The 18,104-nt window shown below is 49.9% G+C and overlaps 1 protein-coding gene across 8 annotated transcripts in view; it reads right to left on the bottom strand.

The window, feature by feature from the left end:
- MYLK (myosin light chain kinase) overlaps nucleotides 1-18,104 on the bottom strand; it is a 276,342-nt gene that overhangs the window by 59,771 nt on the left and 198,467 nt on the right. For 6 of the 8 annotated variants that reach the window (XM_053220952.1, XM_027061019.2, XM_053220953.1 and 3 more), the window contains 2 exons: nucleotides 17,331-17,447; nucleotides 7,152-7,238 (listed from right to left, as the gene is read on the bottom strand). In XM_053220952.1, coding sequence (XP_053076927.1) covers nucleotides 7,152-7,238; nucleotides 17,331-17,447 — 204 coding nt within the window. Of the gene's footprint in view, nucleotides 1-6,922; nucleotides 7,102-7,151; nucleotides 7,239-16,868; nucleotides 17,213-17,330; nucleotides 17,448-18,104 lie in introns of those variants that run through there. The other 2 variants (XM_015082278.3, XM_015082279.3) reach the window with 2 other exon arrangements.

Consider the following 18,104-nt stretch of genomic DNA (forward strand, 5'->3'; position numbering starts at 1 on the left):
TAAAGAGGAGACAGGCTGGAAGAGGTGCAGCAGCCCAGTGAAAACATCATGAACAAAGCACTGAACTTGGATGCCTGCTGGGGAAACCTGGGGCAGCGATGGGGAGGCCAGCCTCCTGGCTGTCTGGGCAACCCAGCATTTTGCTTCTGCACCAGGCCTGCCCAAGTCCTGACCTACTCCTGCTGAACCTTCCTGCTGCCCTGAGTGGTGGTGGGGGGAGGGAGCTAGAGGGGAGGAGGTCAGTACGCACAGGAGTTTCCAGACTGCTCAGTCTGAAAGCACAGGAGTGCCTCTCCCATGAATCAGCAGGGCAGAAGACCTGAGCAAGCTTTTGGGAGATATTTGCCGAGACTAAAGGTAGGCCTCTTAGCGTCAAAAGGGTCTGAGATAATGGAAAGCAAAGGAGAATTAGGGAGGTAGCACGAACAGCCTCGGGTACAGGGAGGTCCCTGGATGTCTGCTTCTCTGGGGACATTTCCCTTTTTAGGTAGTTAACTAAAAATAGACATCAAACCCTTCACAATTCCCAAAATCAGCATTAACTTTCTACCAAAGGCTCCTGAAGGTGACTCAGGCTGGGTGAAGTGTGGAGGAAGCATTCACGCACAGGGCTGTGTCAGAGAAGGGAGGGCGGCTGTGCGGACTTGAGGATGAAAGGTCGAATCCCACCGCCCTGCACTCAGGTAGACTCAGGGCTCTGGGTGACTTGACAAGCCCCCAACACGTCCCTGCCCCTTGCACACACCAGGCCCTTCCAGTATGTCTAATAGACAGACCTATGGAGAAATATTGGTCATATTCCCAGAATTAACATCTCTGGGCAAATTTCGTGAACTCATCTCCTATCAAAGGCTGTCACACAAGAAGATTCCAGAGGAACACTCCTCTTCTTGTTACTGCGAATGCTTATCCCCAAGCCCCTAGGATACAGAATGAGGGGATGGTTGTGAAAGAGGCAGCCCGGCATGGCCAGGATGGCAGTGCCAATGTCCTCTCTGGGGAGGACCCGTCCTCCCACTTAACAGGATCATGGGAGACAACGGAAGAGCTGGGGAAGGAGCTGGAAGCAGCAGCTCAGAGATGGAGGTCACGGGGTCACATGCACGGCAGGGTGGGGGGTGATAATGGGTACTATCACTCCTCATGGACAATATTTTGGTTGAGAGTAACTAGTAGTTGGCACCAGCTTTCAAATTCGTGGAATTCATGGAAGTACCCCAGCTTCTCTTTCAGGGTCCCACATCTTCCAGTGTCAAGCAAGTATTGATGCCAAACCTCCACCTGTCCAGCAATTCCTTCCAGCTCTTTGAATACTACGGTGACTTAACATCCCCCATGACTCCAAGAGAATATTTAAAAGAAAGATATGATCCTGAGGGAATCTTCCAGGAAAACTGGACGCTACTTTTGACATCCAAAGATGCTTTCAAGATGATATGACTTTTGGTTTCACAGAGACACCCATATGGAGGGCCAAGGCAAAGACATCTAAAAGCAAAATCTGGAATGGTCTATCGTGGTGACTGAAGCCAAAGTGACCAATGTCAGGCCAACGCCAGGCAAGGAATACACAGGGGTGTTCTGTCTGCATCGTCCCCAAATCCCACAAGTGCAGTAGAGGCAGGGACCCTTAAAGCATGGGAACTCATGAATCAATGTGAAAAATCACATGCTCATTATGGGCTGGACACTGACATTTCTCAGACAAACAGGCCCTGGTTCCTGTCCTCAAGTTATAAAAGTGACTTCTGCTCATTTACCTGTTTTCAAAACAACATCAGCTCTACAGACTGACAAGGAGGAATCCCTTAGTCTGTTATCACCCTGGCATCGCCTCATCTGTATTTTGTTTTAAGTTTATTTATTTATTTTTTAAAAAGAGACAGAGAGACAGAGAGACAGTGGGAAATAGAAAATCTCAAGCAGGCTCCGCATTGTCAGCACAGAGCCCGATGTGGGGCTCCAACTCACGAACTAGGAGATCATGACCTAAGCCAAAATTAAGAGTCAGATGCTTAACAGATAGAGCCACCCAGGTGCCCCTTCATCTGTATTTTCTAAAACCATTTCTTAAGCCCCATCAATGCCTCCCTCACAAAAAATTCCATTCAGATCCCCTCCAGCTGGAATCCCCTAGAACTGGACCTTCTGCTTAAAGCCTCCTTCTCATAAGGATGTTTCTGCTGCTGTGCAACCCAAGCCACACTTGCTGTAGTGTCAACCCATCACATATTGGATGATACAAAGGGGAGTTAGCTGACCTCACCTGAACAATGTCAGACACACACACAAACACACACACACACACACACACACACACACACACACAAAAGCATTCCATTGAACGAACTGCTATCAGAGATGGAAAAATTCTGGGCTCAGTTGGAGTCCCCATCTGACAGGTCTGGAGACGAACGGCTTTGACCAAGGCCATATGTTCAATGAGAGGCAGAACCAAGACTTCTGTCCCTTGCTTTCCAGCCTAGTGCTTTCTGGCTATGTCTTGTGCTGGAGCACTGCCCCAGAGCCAGGTGCAAGAAATGCGCATCTGGACATCCAACAAGGTGCTGCTGCCTCCCCGTGCCTCCTCAAATCAGGCAGAGTCTTGGGTGCTTCACCCTGGGCCTGTGCACTTCTTTCTTGCTCTTTCTCCAAAGGTAGGGGATGACCATTCTGAACTGGAGGAGTGGATGAAGTGTTCCAAGAGTGCTGACAGTAAATTCCCATCGAGGGGGGGAAAGGACCATTAAAGGATATCAGGACAACTGACAAAAACTGAATGCAGACCCTGCATTAAATAGTAGTATTAGTTCAATGTTAACTGTCCTGATTTTAGTAACTGCATTGTGGTTATGTTCTTAGGAGATACACAATGACATATTTAGAGGTCAAGGGCATGATGTCTCTAATTTATTCATAAATGATATCTATATACCTACATGATGCATGGTGAATATATATGAATATATACATAGCATGCATACATATGTATGAATACCTGATAAACGGTGAATATATCTATATGAATTCATACATAGAGAATGCGAGGACACTGGGAAAAAATGTAAATAATTGGTGGATCTCAGTAATGGGTACATACAAGAGTTCCTTATACTATTCTTGCAACTTTTCTATAAATTTGAAATTATATCAAAATAAAGTTATAAAAAAATGCCTCTTGAGAGGCATGCAGCAAACACCGTGACAGGTCTCAGGACCCAGCTGTCACTCTCCTTGTCCTCCCAGCTCTCAGGGCAGCAGACTCCTGCCCTGCTGTGGCCCGGGGGCAGCACTTGCCCAGGCTTGTGTGGACTGCACGAAGTACAGCTCTGAGACCGCAAGGCACAGTGCTGCAGCAGGAACATGGATCAGGGTTATCCTCACAGTTCCAGATCTTACCAGCTGTCAGACCCTGGGCAGGACAATCTAGCTCTCTGAGGCTCAGTTTTGCCCATCTGTAAGATGAGAGCTACTTGTAGCTCAGTTGAATGAGACCTGCCTGAAGTGATCTGTGACTAAGCGCCTTAGAGGATGCCTGCTGCACGGGGGCTCAGTAGACACTAAGTGAGCACCTGAGTGGGGGGCCTCACAGCATCCCTTCCAGTGGGATCCTCCCTCCAGTGCTCCAGCAATGTCATCATTTCGCTTCAAACCACACTCCTCTCTCCTTCATAACCTGGCCCAGAGTTTCCCTGGTCCCAGGGGGAAACGACCACTCCTCATTCCTGTACTTGGGAGTTAGTGTCTGGCAGGTTAGCTTGTACTTCTGTCTGTGTTCTCTCACCCTGCTACCTGGCTTGGCAGATGGAACTGGCTTTTCCCTCATGGTCCCCAGCAGCACTCCCAAGGGCCCTCAGGCCATTGTGCGGACATGTGCCCTCTACTCTTATACCTGACAACTCACACACAGGACTGACCAACACAGCTGGGGGTGGGAAAAGGTCATCCAGGGAGGGATCTGGCTATGATCTGTTTGGCGAGAAAACCACTTGGCCTTCCCTCGATTACTGGCAGGAGAAACGGACTTCCTGGTTAGATTAGGTACTTCACAGCCCTTGAAAAAAATGAACACATGTTATAGCCAGACAGCTCAGAGATAAGAGAATCAATCTGGGCTTTCTCATGGGATCAGAGATGTCTGGGACCAGGGATGGCCATGCTAAGAGAAAAAAGGCAAGTTGCAGAGGTGTCCAGGTTACGTGCTGTATTTACATAAGTATATGTAAGTGCATAGAAAAAGAATAATTGTGACTATATTTGAGGAGGTGAGTGGAACTGGGGGTAGATTAAAGAGGGCTTTCATGTTGCACCTGGTGTATTTCTATACTGTTTAGAATGTTTTAAAGAAGAATGCATGCATATTTAGTTTATGTAATTAATAAATAATACAAATTAGCCCAACAAGTGAGAAAAGAATTGGGGGTACAGGCCTAAAAGACACCTCCTTAATTTCCTATCTCTGAGCAGCTGTCTTCTTAGGAGCCTCTGGGAAGGAAGCCCCATGGTGTTCAGGAGGCACCCAGAGAACTCTACAGGTTTCTGAAGGACACAAACACAGGTATGTAAGCAGATGGAGGGGCCACCAGAACCACCCGGCTAATGTCCTCAGTGCCCAGCGGGTGATGTGTTGGGGTGACGAGAGGTTGGGTGGATGGGCCATTCAAAGTGGTCATTACTGTACACGGAGACACACATTTCCATCCCCTTGGGGGGTAAGACATCTGTCTGTAACTGCAAGACAAAGACTAGAGTAAAATTCCCCTTCCACAGACAAGTAGCATCCTCTGGACTTAATCTAGATATGGATGTATTTGTTTGCTATGGAAAGGGAGACCAGCACTGTCTGCCAGCCAGCCCCTCTCCCTAAGCAGTGCCACTGACTGAGCCCCACTTCCCACTCACTCTGTAGGGGTAAGAACCTTGGCTTCCAGCTCTGCTTCCAGCATCTTGCTCCTTCCTTAAAGAGTAGAGATTGTGGGCTGGTGCCAGAGATACTCTGAGGACCGGGGCATGAGGGCTCCTAAGGCAGTGCCACACTGAACAGAGGCAGTAAGGGAGGACCCCTCTGTTTCTGAAGACCAACAGTGTGGGCACAGGGTGCTTCTAGGCTTCCAGGCTGACCTACCACACCCTGGAATAGCTTAGAGGCTTGAACAAGTACTGAAGCCTGGATCCTACCTCTGGAGATTCTGATCTAACTAGGCTGGGTTGCCCCAGCAGCAGAGGTTTTAAAAGCTCCACAGGTGTGTCTAATATGCAGCTGGGGTTGAGAGCCACCACCCCAAGTCAGATGATGACAACTTGTTCGGTGTGCCCCACAGCCCTCTCTCCCCCAGCGCAAAGGCCCAGCTCCCGGGGCTGCTCACTGTCCCCAGCTTGTTTTCTCCTTCACAACCTTCCCCTGGACCCCACCTCACTGTCCCCAGGATCTGCCTGTAATGGATGTGCCAGAGCTGAGGGCAGCAGGCTGCTGATGGCCCGGCTCAAAGTCCATGCACTCCTGCCTCTGCCCTCAGGAGAGGCGAATGACTGCATCGGTCCCTAAGTCACAACCACCTGGTGCTCTTCGAAGCTCCCATTTTGCCGTAACTAACAGAACATGGGTCCAAGTGATCCTCTTGGAAAATAAAATCACCAACCCATTTTTACTGGGTTTTTCTTACAGTTATATACGCATTTCCAGCAACTTATTAAAGGTCTACTCCTGATACTCTGAGCTCCCCACTTTGGTTAAATATCCACTAGACATTATAATTCCAATTTGGCTGCCCCAACATACTGAAGGCTGAGCATCCCCCTGGCAGCTGGCTGGAGTATGCACAAGGAACCCAAGCTCATCATTAGGAGGGTAAATATGCAGCTTTGAAAAGAGGAGAATAAGGGGCACCCGGGTGGCTCAGTCAGTTAAGCGCCGACTCTGGATTTCGGCTCAGGTCATGATCTCATGGTTTGCGACTTTAAGCCCTGCACTGGGCTCCGTGCTGTCTAGTGCAGAGCCTGCTTAGGATTCTCTATCCCTCTCTCTTTGCCCCTCCTCCTCCTCCTCCTCTCTCTCTCTCAAAATAAATAAACTTAAAAAAACACAAATAAAAATTTAAAATATGTATGTATATGCACACATAACTTATATTTTACAACTGCACTGGTATAAAGATGAATATATTAATATTGTGAATTAAAACATTTTCTTTGACCCAAAAGTTTATTTTCTTCTAATTCTATAAGATATTGAGATATTTTTGTGGGGTGTTGTGCCTGATACATCAGTGGGCCCTGGGGGAAGGTTAGACCAGGGAGAGGGAGACACTTTGTAGAGTCACACAAGTCCTTCCTTGCACAGCTATTTATACCACAGCTGCAACTCTTGCACCTCCCTCTACGAGCAAGGCCGGGTCCCTCTATGAGCAAGGCCCGGCATCCCGGAAGCCCCAGGGGCAGCCCTCAGGGGACTCACAGTGGAGGAGGGGTGAGTCACAGACACATCACCAGACACTGGGCAGCAGACAGTGGCAGCAGGGAGGTGCTGAGTGCTCCAGGAGCACACAGGAAGGAAGGGTTACTTGCAGCTGGGGCAAGGACAAACTCAGGGATGACGCGGCTTTTCAGCGGGAGTCTGTCCCATGAAAGAGGTGTCTCACAGAGAGAGGTGCTCCCAGAGCAGAGGCATGATGGAAGCGGCACGGGCACTTCCATCGCACATGGAGGAGCTCGGGCTGGCCTGAGCATAAAGTAAGGAGACAGGAGTTGGGGGCAGACTCGGAAAGAAAGGCTAGACCACACGTCAGGACAAGTGTGCACAAGTGCAATGTCTGTGAGGCCCACTTGAATGGGACTGGTAGGCTCTGGGGACCGCTGGGCACCGCAACCAGGAGTGATGAGAGCAGAGCCACGGTTTGGAAAGCTTCTGCCCAGCAGGACTCACCTGGGAGAGATCAGGAGGAGGAGTCTTGGTGAGAAGCACAGAGGGCCTGAGTGAGGTGGCGAGTGGACGTGGGTATGCACCACTAAGGCTGTGCAGAGGCTGGGAGAGGCGGGCAGTGCCAAACGGCCACTGGCCCAGTCACCAAGGCTTCACGGGGTTCGCTGGGGTGCAGGCAAGGAAGCTGGGGCTCAGTCCTGGGGTTGCCTAGGAAAGCTGAGCAAGTACTTACTCTCTGTTCCTAGCACTGGGGGAAGAGAGCTCTTGGGCCTCCGGGCTTTCATCTCCGGGGCCTTGGCATTCTCCCTGGCAGGAGCATCTGGAACAGAACAGGTAATGACGGACATTAGTTGGCTGCTGCCCAAGGAAATGAACAGAGGAGGTGTCTCAATAAAAATCCCACCCCAACCAAAATTACAGCACCCCCCCGGCTCCTCTTTCCACTCTGGGGGCCCTCTGTGCCTGCCGAGCAGACGGCACCTGCCTCGGGCACCTTCCTCCACCGGAGCACCAAAGAAGGAGCGTGCGCGCACTCCACTGCGCCTTATAAATCAGGTGGAGAGAGCAGTCACCCAGGCAAGATGGATGGACAGGCTATGCTGGGAGCTATTATGCATTCCCCTGCATGGCAGGCACGGGCTGCCAGGAATCACATCACTGGCAGGGTCGGAGGAGCGGTGGCACCCCTATGCTCACTTCTCTCCCATCTTTTCCCTTCACTGGGTCTTTACTCGCTGGCGCTAATGGCTCTGTATTTCCAAAAGCCTGCTCTGTATAGAGAGGTCTCTCCGACAGAAGAAAGAGGGGACAGGGTCCATGCCTCAGCTCATGGTCTGGAAGGGGCCTGCACCTTCTGATTTCCCAGACTTCTTTCTACAGATGGTCACTCACAGACTTTAAGACCAGATAAAGGCCTCTGAGCAGGCAGCCAGCATGCCTCACTCCCTCTGGACTGAGCCTTGGACCCATTATGGGAGTCTGTGCACTCCTCCTCAAAGTGGATCCAATGAAACCGAGCCTTCTGGGTGGACCTGAAATGGCACGTGGATGAGTGCACAATGCCTTGGTCCTCTCTTCCATGTTCCCTATTCCATTTTAATGTTGAGTGTGGACATCACCACACTCTCTCCCTTGTTGGGGCAGAAGAGTAACATCACACTAGGCTGGGTGGTCAGAAAGGGCCTTACTGGGCCCCAAGGAGACTAGACTTCAGGAAGCTTTGGGGAAACCACCCAGGAACTCGGATAAGAAGGAGCTGGTTAAACAGCTATCACTGTGCTCCAGCATTTTCCCCACAAGGAATTCTCCTCAGGGATGTGCTGAGAGGGAGCCTCCCTGTCAGAGTCCCTTCCTGCCATTCATTTTCCGGCTCCTGAAGATAGGAAACTCAAAGGGAGGAAGGAGGGGGTGGGACTTTCCAGCTGAAGCTTGAACCACATTCCTGTGGCTTGGCTAGGGAGGAAGGGCCATCTTGCTGTCTTGCCTCCTGGATGGGGCAGTCCTAGCTGCTAACACATGCCCTCTCCCAGACTGGTTCCTGGGGCTTTGTGTGGTGGACACAGGTTGCACAGAACTAGGGCCTAGGGATGAACACTTCCCTAGCACACGGTCTCCTGATGCTCCCATCTGGATGCACTGCTCCTTCTAGATGGCATTTGGGTCTCATTTCTGCTTCAGAAGGTGGATCAGCCCGTATAAATCCTCCCACAAAGAGTCAAGCTTCCTTCCTAACCTAAAGCCTGCCCACTCTCAGTTCTAGCTGGGTATTTCAGGAAAGGAGGCCCGGTGTGGGCATTGTCCAAGCTCACCGACAGCTCCGAGGCACACAGGCCTCTGGGGCTATGGGGGCAACTCCCTACTGAAATCAGCCAAAGCTGTACACATGTAACTACAGGAATGGTTGTGCGTAGGCCTCATGAAGAGCTTCCTAGCAGTATATGGCAGGGAACAGTGCTGAGGGAACCAAGCTGGAAGCCCTACCCTGCCTCCACTATTCTCCTTCTGCCACATTCTATAAGAGCAAACAGAACCCTACATGGTGAGTCAGGGGTCCGTGCCTTCCGTCGCTGACACTGCCTGTGTCCTGTCTCCTCAGTGGCCACCCACACACCAGGTTCCATATGGATACAGATGGAGAAGCAGAAAGTCCTGTGGGGAGGGGATGATTTCACTTCCTCACACTGGGTATTTTCCCCTGGCCTAATGGTCATTCTCAGCTACAGAAAAATCCTCAGTATTTGTCAACTTGTGTGGTTGTCAGCATTGGCTGCCCATTAGGAGCAGCTGTACATAGGTGTCTCACCCTGTAGATCCTGGTTTAATTGGTCTGGTTAGGGCCTGGGTGTCCATATTATCCAGAAGCTCCACAGATGACTTTCATATGTCACTCCCAGTCTGTGTGTGACATAGGCCGTGTGTGTGTGTGTGTGTATTTGTATGCACATGTGTGTACGTGCCTGTGTGTCTGAAGGTGGGCATGCGGTACATGGAGGGTCTCTGGGACTATTCTGAGAGACAGGAACACCTATCGTTGTATCTCTTGATGTCTGGGGACTAGGGTACCATCAACCAGGGTGTAACAGTCTATGTTTCTTTCTTCCCTTCCTTCAAGACCTGATAGGCACCAATGACAATTTACAGGAAGGTACACTCCAAAGTGTGTTTGTTTTCCCCTTTTTTAAAGAAGAAGAAGAGACAGCCAAGAGTGTACAGAGCTCTGTGCTTCTTGGCTTGAATACTCTCTCTGCCTGTCTTTCTTCTGGTGAGTTCTGGGGACATCACAGGAGAAAGGTGAAGAAGGATCGGGATTGCTTTGTTTTTTTGTTTTTTGTTTTTTTTTAACTGGTGTGTAACTTGAGGCATAAGCAAGCCAAGGATGAGAGGCTGGTCTTCCTGGGTTCCTAAGGAAGGGACACAGGGACGGAGATTCCTTCTCTCCTCGTGGGGTCGCATGGGCCTTTGCTTCTAAGCGGCATTAGAGTAGAGACCGGGGAGGAGGGTACCAGTTTTGGCTTTGTCATTAGCAATCTTGGGATCATGAGCAAATCAATCATGTCAACTGCCCTGGGTCTCTATTTCCACACCCGTGCAAAGGAAAGTACACTTATTCCTTCTACCATAGTGTTAAGATGCTCAAAGGAGAGAATGTATTCAGTAGTGCTCGGGAAAGGAGAAAAATGATCATGTACCTATTAATTCATTCCTCCTGCTCACCACATTTCCTCAGCTCCCTCCCAGTCTGCTTTAAAATTCTCCACTTTCAAAAGCCCTGCCTGACCAGCCCCCACCCGCATGTTTCCCGCCTTCGCATCTGTATTCAGCTTTTGGGTGCTGGCTTTTACACTGACGTGTGAGTGCACTACCCTGTCATGTGCTTTGAGCTTTGTTTTTAGAAGTTCTGTGTACTTTATCTTTCCATCTGACCATGAGGAAAGGGGCTCAAGTTTCCCTTTCAAACCAGGCACACCTCCAGACTTGGAGCCCCCCCAGGGGTGGGACTGAGCCCCCACTTCCCTCAGTCCTCCTGCCCCATGGGGGCTGTGCGTGCGCCAGTAGCCACCGGCCCTCTGTGAGGGCTGCAGCAAGGGGTGGGCTGGAAGGACCACGTGCTTAATCAGAACCCACTCTGTGCTCACATAGATGCCCAGGGGATAAAAATAATAGTAATACAAGACTAAGAGCAGCTTGTATTTTCTATTTTAATCAGTTTGTGATGAAATTGAACTCCATTTCTAGATCTCGGCCCCAGGGCTGGAGTCCATTGCTGACCGGGTTGTGCCCCCAAAGAAGGATGGGAAGATGGAAATATAGGGAGGTGGGGGGCCTCTACATAGGGAGGAAAATGTGTCCTTATATGGACAATACCTCACCCCCATCCACTCCTGGGCTAGCTCTGGACCTGACCCTTCAGGGCGGCATTTTTGCTTCTGTCTTCCCCAGGAGGTTGGTTCCCTGAATTACAAGCCTAAGGCAGGGGGAGTGAGGTCTTGGGAGGCTTCTGGGGGTGGGAGGGGGTCCAGCGTCCAGGAGCTCCACCAGGGGGCAGAGGGGGTGGCCTCTTTCTCTGCCCGAGGGCAAGCAGCAAGCTGGCTCCATCAGAAGACCGGGTGCTCTAGTCAGGAAAAGAGCTCCTTGCTGGCTCTACTCTTTGGGGCCTATGAGTCCTTGGGCAAGTTCCCTGAACTTTTTTGAGCTGACGTCCACCAGGAAAACAGGAGTAACACCCCAACAGAGTAAATGAGATGTAAAGTAACAGTGGGCATTCACTGGGTTACTTAGCCCATGCCTGGCACGATGCTAAGTGCTTTGTCTACTTGTTTCACGTGGAACCGTATCATTTGCCAATATTCAACCGTCTTTGGCCTACTGGGGAAGCAGTTTTATTCAGTTCAATTGAATGCAAGTTAGCTGCCTGTGGTGACATGACGGACAAATGTGAAAGTGGGAGCAGACTTGTGAATGTGGCAGGAAGAAGGGTGCATGGCTATCAGCTCAGGCACAGTCAGAGGTTCCTGATGGCCATGGTGGCAGTTAAGCGAGGTAGTTAGGAGCCAAGGCTTGTGTTTAAATTCCCACCCAGTTAGTTATTAGCTGCATGGACTTCAGCAGGCCCCTCGGTCTCTATATGCCTCAGTTTGGGCTTTTTTTACTATCGCTCCGCTAAACCCCCTTGTCACAGCCACAAAACCCCTTTGAATTGCTAAAGCTGATGGTCTCAGGCTCATCCTGTTCTCAGGGGCAGCACCTGACACACTGATGTCATCATTCCTTCCTTATTCAAATGGCTGTCATTTGGCTTCTGGGGCACGCCTCTCTCCTGGATTTCTTCCTGTCCCACTGTGGCCATTCCCTCTTGGTCTCCTTCCCAGACCTCTGTCCTGCCCTACTCCTCCTCCTCCCTACTCCATCCACATCCACCTTAGGGACCTCATTCAGTCCCAGAACATTCAGTGGCCTCTTATGTGGACAGCTCCCCTACCCTGCCTCCAACCCTGACCTCCTTACTCAACTCCAGGTTCATCTCAATGCCTGCCTATGTGATGTGCCCACCTGGACGTCTAACGGACATCTGACACTTCACAGGCACTTGATTGGCCCCTGCCCCTTACATGCCTATCTCAGAAGGTGGTGCCACTATTGATCCATGCTCCCCCATGAAAACTAAGTCACTTTGACTTCCCCTTCTCTCCATCTCTTCTTCTTCTTCTTCTTTTTTTAAATGTTTGTTTATTTTTGAGAGAGAGAGAAAGAGAGAGAGAGAGAGCATGAGTCGGGGAGGGAGGGGCAGAGAGAGAGGGAGACACAGAATCTGAAGCTATTAGCACAGAGTCCGACACAGGACCTGAACCCACAACCCGTGAGATCATGACCTGAGCTGAAGTCAGACGCTTAACTAACTGAGCCACCCAGGCGCCCCTCTCTCTCTCCATTTCTAATGCATCAGCAAATCCTATCGGCTCTACTGTGAGAATAGATTATGAATCTCATCACTTCTTACCTCTTCTGTGGAGCCTAAGCTGACATCACCTTCTGCCTGGGCCATCACAGGAGGTCTCCCTGCTCTCCCTCTCATCCACACAGGGACTGGGTGACTCTGGTCACCAGGGTCACCTGAGTGACGCTTCACCATGTCTAGAGCTGGCCCACCACACTCAGACTGACAGATCTGGCTGCTGGTACTCCTCAACTCGTTTCCCACCACTCTGCCCTGGCTCACAGCTCAGCCACCCTGGCCTTCCTACTCCCGGGAATGCCTCAGGTATAGCTTCTGCTCGGGCTTTACTCTCACCAGTACCTCTTCCTTCTTACTTTGAGACTCCTTCACACTTCCTTCAGGCCTCTGTTCCAATGTCACTTCCTCATAGAGGCCACACAGCCACCTTCTCTAACAGTAACATCTTCCCCACACCCTACTTTGCTTGTGTCGTAGCACCTGGTATTGCCTGAGATTACACGTCTGTTCATCTATGTTACTGTTTCCCCCTCACAAGAATGTAAAGTTCCCGATAACAGGACCTTCTGTTTTGTTCACTGCTTTTAACCCAGCCCCAAGAGCAGTGCCTGGCACAGAGTGGGATGAATGACCACGGGATGCCCGCTGGAACATCACCTCTTACCACACAAATGTACGACCCTCCATGGCCATGAAGCCCTTGATCTCACTGGTAGCTGTGGCCAGGGTGGCTGGGGGAGGGTGGCCTAAGCTGCCCTGTCTTGGGATTTGGGCCTACAAAGGGTTTTGTTTCCCTACCTCTCACCTGGAGTGAGAGGGAATGGGTCACTCAGGCCAGGTGAGCAGAGGACTCCCCAGTAGGAAGGGCTGTTACTAAGGCAGCCCTGGATCTCTCGGACAGTGGATACTGCCATGCTATTCACTAGACAGAGACGCCATACCAAGTCATGGAAAGGGTAGGCTGTAGAACTGACACACCCAGGTGTGAGCTCTGTCAGGGTAAATCCTGTTCTAACTCCCTGCGCAGGGTGGCTCCAAGGGCAAGAGCTTTGGGATCAGAGACATCCAGAGAGTCTGCATCTCCTGTGTACTGTCTGCATGACCTGGGGAGGATGCTGACCCTCGCTGAGCCTCGATTTTCCCACCGAGAGATACCCTGCCCAACTGTTGGATGAACTAAAAATGCACAAGAGCCTCTGGCCAGAGCAAACCTTGAAGGTCAGCTTTGTCCCCCTGGAAGAGTTCAGGCTTCAGGTGCTTTCTGGGGTACAAGGTTGACACTGGTCCTTCTGCTGCACTTGGAAGGAACAGGGGTGTGACCAGATCAAGAAAGTGCACGAGAGCACCCTTTTTCTTAGGGAAAAGACACACAGCATGATGATAATGGCCAGATGTGCTCAGTTATAAAAGCTACCTCCCTTTGTCTTTACTCTAAGTGGGAAAAAACAGGAATGTGGCTAATACAGAGTGGCCAATGAGCCAAAGTCATTTTCATGAGGTCTTGAAATATATCCTTATATTGGCCACAGATACATAGTCTTCATGGTGTTTGGCACAGGCTGTGTGACTGATAGCTAGTGACTGTCAGGGGGTAGGGCCAGCTCATGTCAGCATGAGCTACAGTGGAGAGGAACCTCACTGCCCCTTGGGAAGGAGGGACACAGTCCTATCGGGAGGTTAAGCAGGCAGCTGCAGATGGAGAGAGAAATCAGGAGACCCCACGCAATGAACGAACTTGCAAATTCAGTAACAGTCCCTTCTTAGGGCAAGTTTGATTAAAAACTATGGGTGCTCTCTTCAGAAAAATGCTCTGATTTAAAAGCACACAAAATTCTGCCTATAATTTCAAAGAGTCCATGGACCCCCTGGGATCTTTCAGTTAGGTACCACTGCCTTGGAGAGAGCCGGGAGCACCAGGGGATGGAAGGAGGACAGGAAAGCAGCTGGGCTGAGGGGAGCACAGGAGGGGAAAGGGTGAGGCAAGGTGGCAAGGGAGCAGTTAGGGAAACTGCAGTTCTTTGTGAAGAGGTGGCTCATGACTGAGAAATAAAACTCCATGTGGCAGGAAGGCCACCCACTCGCAGGACACTAATATATCTCCAAGTCTAGCAACAGGGAAAAGAGTGGGTGTGAAGGGGCTGCCCTTTTTCTCTTTGAAAAACAAAACCAATTAACTGAGAGTCAGTCCTGTTATCTCAGCTGGTCTCCCTCTGACCTCTTTGCTAGCTCTTCTCCTAAGACCCAGATCTCAGTCGGCAGCCCTGAGGCCAAACTAGAGATAACTAATGGTGATCAAGATTAGTGGAGAGTGAGGATCCTGGGTGGCTCCTTCGGTTATGCCTCCTTCGGCTCAGGTCATGATCTCATAGTTGTGAGTTCGAGCCCCACATCAGGTTCTGGGGCGCCTGACAACTCAGAGCCTAGAGCCTGCTTCGGATTCTGTGTCCCTCTCTCACTCTGCCCCTCCCTGCTCATTCTCTGTCTTTCTCTCTCTCTCTCTCCCAAGAATAAAACATTAAAAAAAAAAAAAAAGATTAGCAGAGAGTACAAGGGAATCTAGTAGAAGGAAGCCAACTTATGGGTAAAAAAGTCCCATATGTTGCTGAATGAATTCCCCAAACCTTAAAAAAGAAAAAAAAAAAAAAAACCCAAATGTATTCTATAGGGAAAAAGAAATTTTTATTTTGAAAACAAAGTTTGGTTTTCAAAATAAAACATTTGCTCTTTCTCAAAAAGGTGCTGACATTTCGCAGATAAGGAGAATAAATTGCTGTCCCGCCTTCAGCTAGCCCTGTAAATAGGACACAAAGAATCCAGGGATCCCCAAAGCAGCTATTAGCAGGCGGGGCTTCCTTCTAGATTGGTTGGGTCTAGCATGGGTCTCAAGTGTGGGCTGTTTGGAGTCAAGTTCCCAGAAACACTTTTTTTTTTTTTTTTTTTTTGTAAACTGCAGCACCTGTAGGGAAAGCAGCAGGAAATGTGACCTGGGCATGTGACAGCCCAGGTCACACACCACAGAGTACCTGGTGGCAGCAGCCCCTCTACCCAGAGCCTCAAAACACGGGTTTCAAGCCCGGCTCTGAACTGACCCATCAAATCCACAACTTGGACTCAGAGCCCCAGTGACAGATACATTCACAGAACTCCTCCAGGGAGACACACACACAATAGTCTTCCATTTCAGCTTTACTGCCGGCTATTGACAATTTAAGTTGTTTTGCCATTGTGTGTATATGTTTTTTTAACTTTTCAGCACTCTTTTTTCTTTTATTATTTTTTTTAAAGTTTAAAAAAATTTTTTTTAAATGTTTATTTACTTTTGAGAGAAAGAGAGAGAGACAGAGACATGAGCAGGGGAGGGGCAGAGAGAGAGGGAGACACAGAACCTGAAGCAGGCTCCAGGCTCTGAGCCATCAGCACAGAGCCTGAAGTGGGGCTCGAACCCACAACTGTGAGATCATGACCTGAGCTAAAGTCAGACACCTAACTGACTGAGCCACCTCAATGCTCTTTTTTCTTAAAAAAAAAAAAGAAAAAAGAAAAGACTTTCTTTTCTTCCATTCCTAATATATCACGGATCTCAGTGTTTATGGTCAGGAAATCAGATTATAAAGCCGAGAATAGGGACAAAGGTTCTACATCTTGTGGAATGGCAGGGAAACAGGTCAGGACTTTATACCCCAAGTGATCATATTCAGGAGTCAGAAGAGCAACAAAGTTGGTCTTTGAGTTGCCTTATTTGGACACCAGTTTTTCAAGTGTCACTAAGAGTTACTAACCAGGCATTTCAAGAGCAAGAAATTATTTCCCCCACACAACCTTTTCAGACAGTTCCAGGCAAGTATCAAAAAAGAAGAAAGCACTCTGGATTGTGAATCCCACTACAGCATTCTGGCTCTAGCTTGGCCTTCAACAGACCAGGAAACCTCATGTAGGGCATGTTCCTTCTCAATGGCCTTGGTTTTCTACTCTTCAAAATGAGGGTGGTTGCCTAGATCATCCCAAGGTCTGTTCTACTTCTAAGGCTCTAATTCTAAACTTCACAAAGAAGAGAGAAAGAAGAGTCACAAACATACAGCCTGCTTTAGGATAAATCTCAACCCCTCACAGCTTGGCCTCCCCCTTTCCTCACTCAGAAACTCCACTCAGAGGGCGCGGAGTGGCTCAGGAGGTTAAGCGTCCGACTTTGGCTCAGGTCATGATCTCTCGGTTCATGGGTTCCAGCCCCGCGTCAGGCTCTGTGCTGACGGCCTGGAACCTGGTGCCTGTTTCGGATTCTGTGTGTCCCTCTCTCTCTGCCCCTCCCCGCTTGCGCCCTCTCTCTTTCTCTCTCTTTTTCAAAAATAAATAAACATTAAAAAAAAAATGAAACTCCACTCAGACCAGGCAGCCCTCTGCCCCCACGTTTCTTCCTCTCCCTCTGTTGTATTACAATTACTTTCTCTTCTTGCAGAGGTGGGCTTCTCCCCTCTACCCAAAGATGCAGCCCCAACTCACCTCCTCAGGGAAGTATCCCCACATGGACCCCGCTCTACTCCGTCCTCACCTCACCAAGGGTCTGACCTGCCAGCACTGACACTTGTCTGCTGCAGCTTGTAAAATACTATGTAGTCATTTTCCTGTGGGTGTGTCTTTTCTCCTCCAGCCCAGTGCCTGGTTTCCCCGCTCAGCAAGCTTCTGCCTCTGGGGGTCAGGACTGGGGACAGGGCGGGGACAATAAGGTGAGCGGCCCCTCCTCTCAGCCAGGGGCAGGGCTGCAAGGTCACATAGGGCCATCAAGTAAAGCTGCCATTTTCCTTTCTGGCTCATTTTGTGCAAAAGATGGCTTGATACCCACAAAACAAATGCCCCAGGTAGGGATGGCAGTCTTGGATGCAGTTCTGTTTAGGTATGGTTGGCCAGGGAAGGGCTGAGAAGTGGGACTACTTTGTGTGGCAGTGATGGGTGGGCACGACCTACCATCCACGGTGACTTGGCAGGAGCACTCAGCCTGGCCGGCGCCATTCTTGGCTATGCACTTGTATACGCCTCTGTCTTCGGGCAATGCCTTCTCGATGGAGACAGAGCACAGTGAACCTAGGAAGGAAGAGGAAGAACCACTGAGTGGACCCAACATAAGCCCAATACCTGCCCTGGGACCTGGGACATGGCAGGTGAATGTTATTCACATGGATAGCCACTGGGAGCCCAGAAGTCAGACGTCCTGTGGGAACCAACCCTCTCTCCCTACCAAGGGTCAGGGTAGTTTTTTCTGATAAGCCAGGTCCAAAATAACTGATCCCTAAGTATATTTCCTCCTGGTACCCTCTTCCCAAATTCCAGCAAGCTCTCTTATAGGGACATAATGGAAAGGCACAGAAGAAGAGAGCAAAATAATATCAGCTTTTGGAGAGCATCCAATACAATAGAAGGAGCAGAGGGACCCTGGACCTGCACCCTGGCATGTCACCAAGAGAGATAAGTAGTAGCCAGGAACAGGTTTATAGACCTATGTTAGGAATAGTGGCAGGTGAGGAGGCTCCGCCCAGCATATAGCAATTATTTATTCTGGGAATCTTAGAAAAGGGAGTCCTGAACAAAGAGGTGGGTGAGAGAGGCAGGGGTCCCTGTTGAGCAGGAACACTGACCTGTGGGAAGGTCTGCTGGGAGAAGGAGGGAACTATAGCCTGGGACCCTGGAGCTAGCTTCTCAGGAATAGTATCTGAGCTGAGAAGCACGGCCAACGAGGGGCAC

The sequence above is a fragment of the Acinonyx jubatus genome, chromosome C2 (genome assembly GCF_027475565.1).
Source record: "Acinonyx jubatus isolate Ajub_Pintada_27869175 chromosome C2, VMU_Ajub_asm_v1.0, whole genome shotgun sequence".
Classification (NCBI taxonomy): domain Eukaryota; kingdom Metazoa; phylum Chordata; class Mammalia; order Carnivora; family Felidae; genus Acinonyx; species Acinonyx jubatus.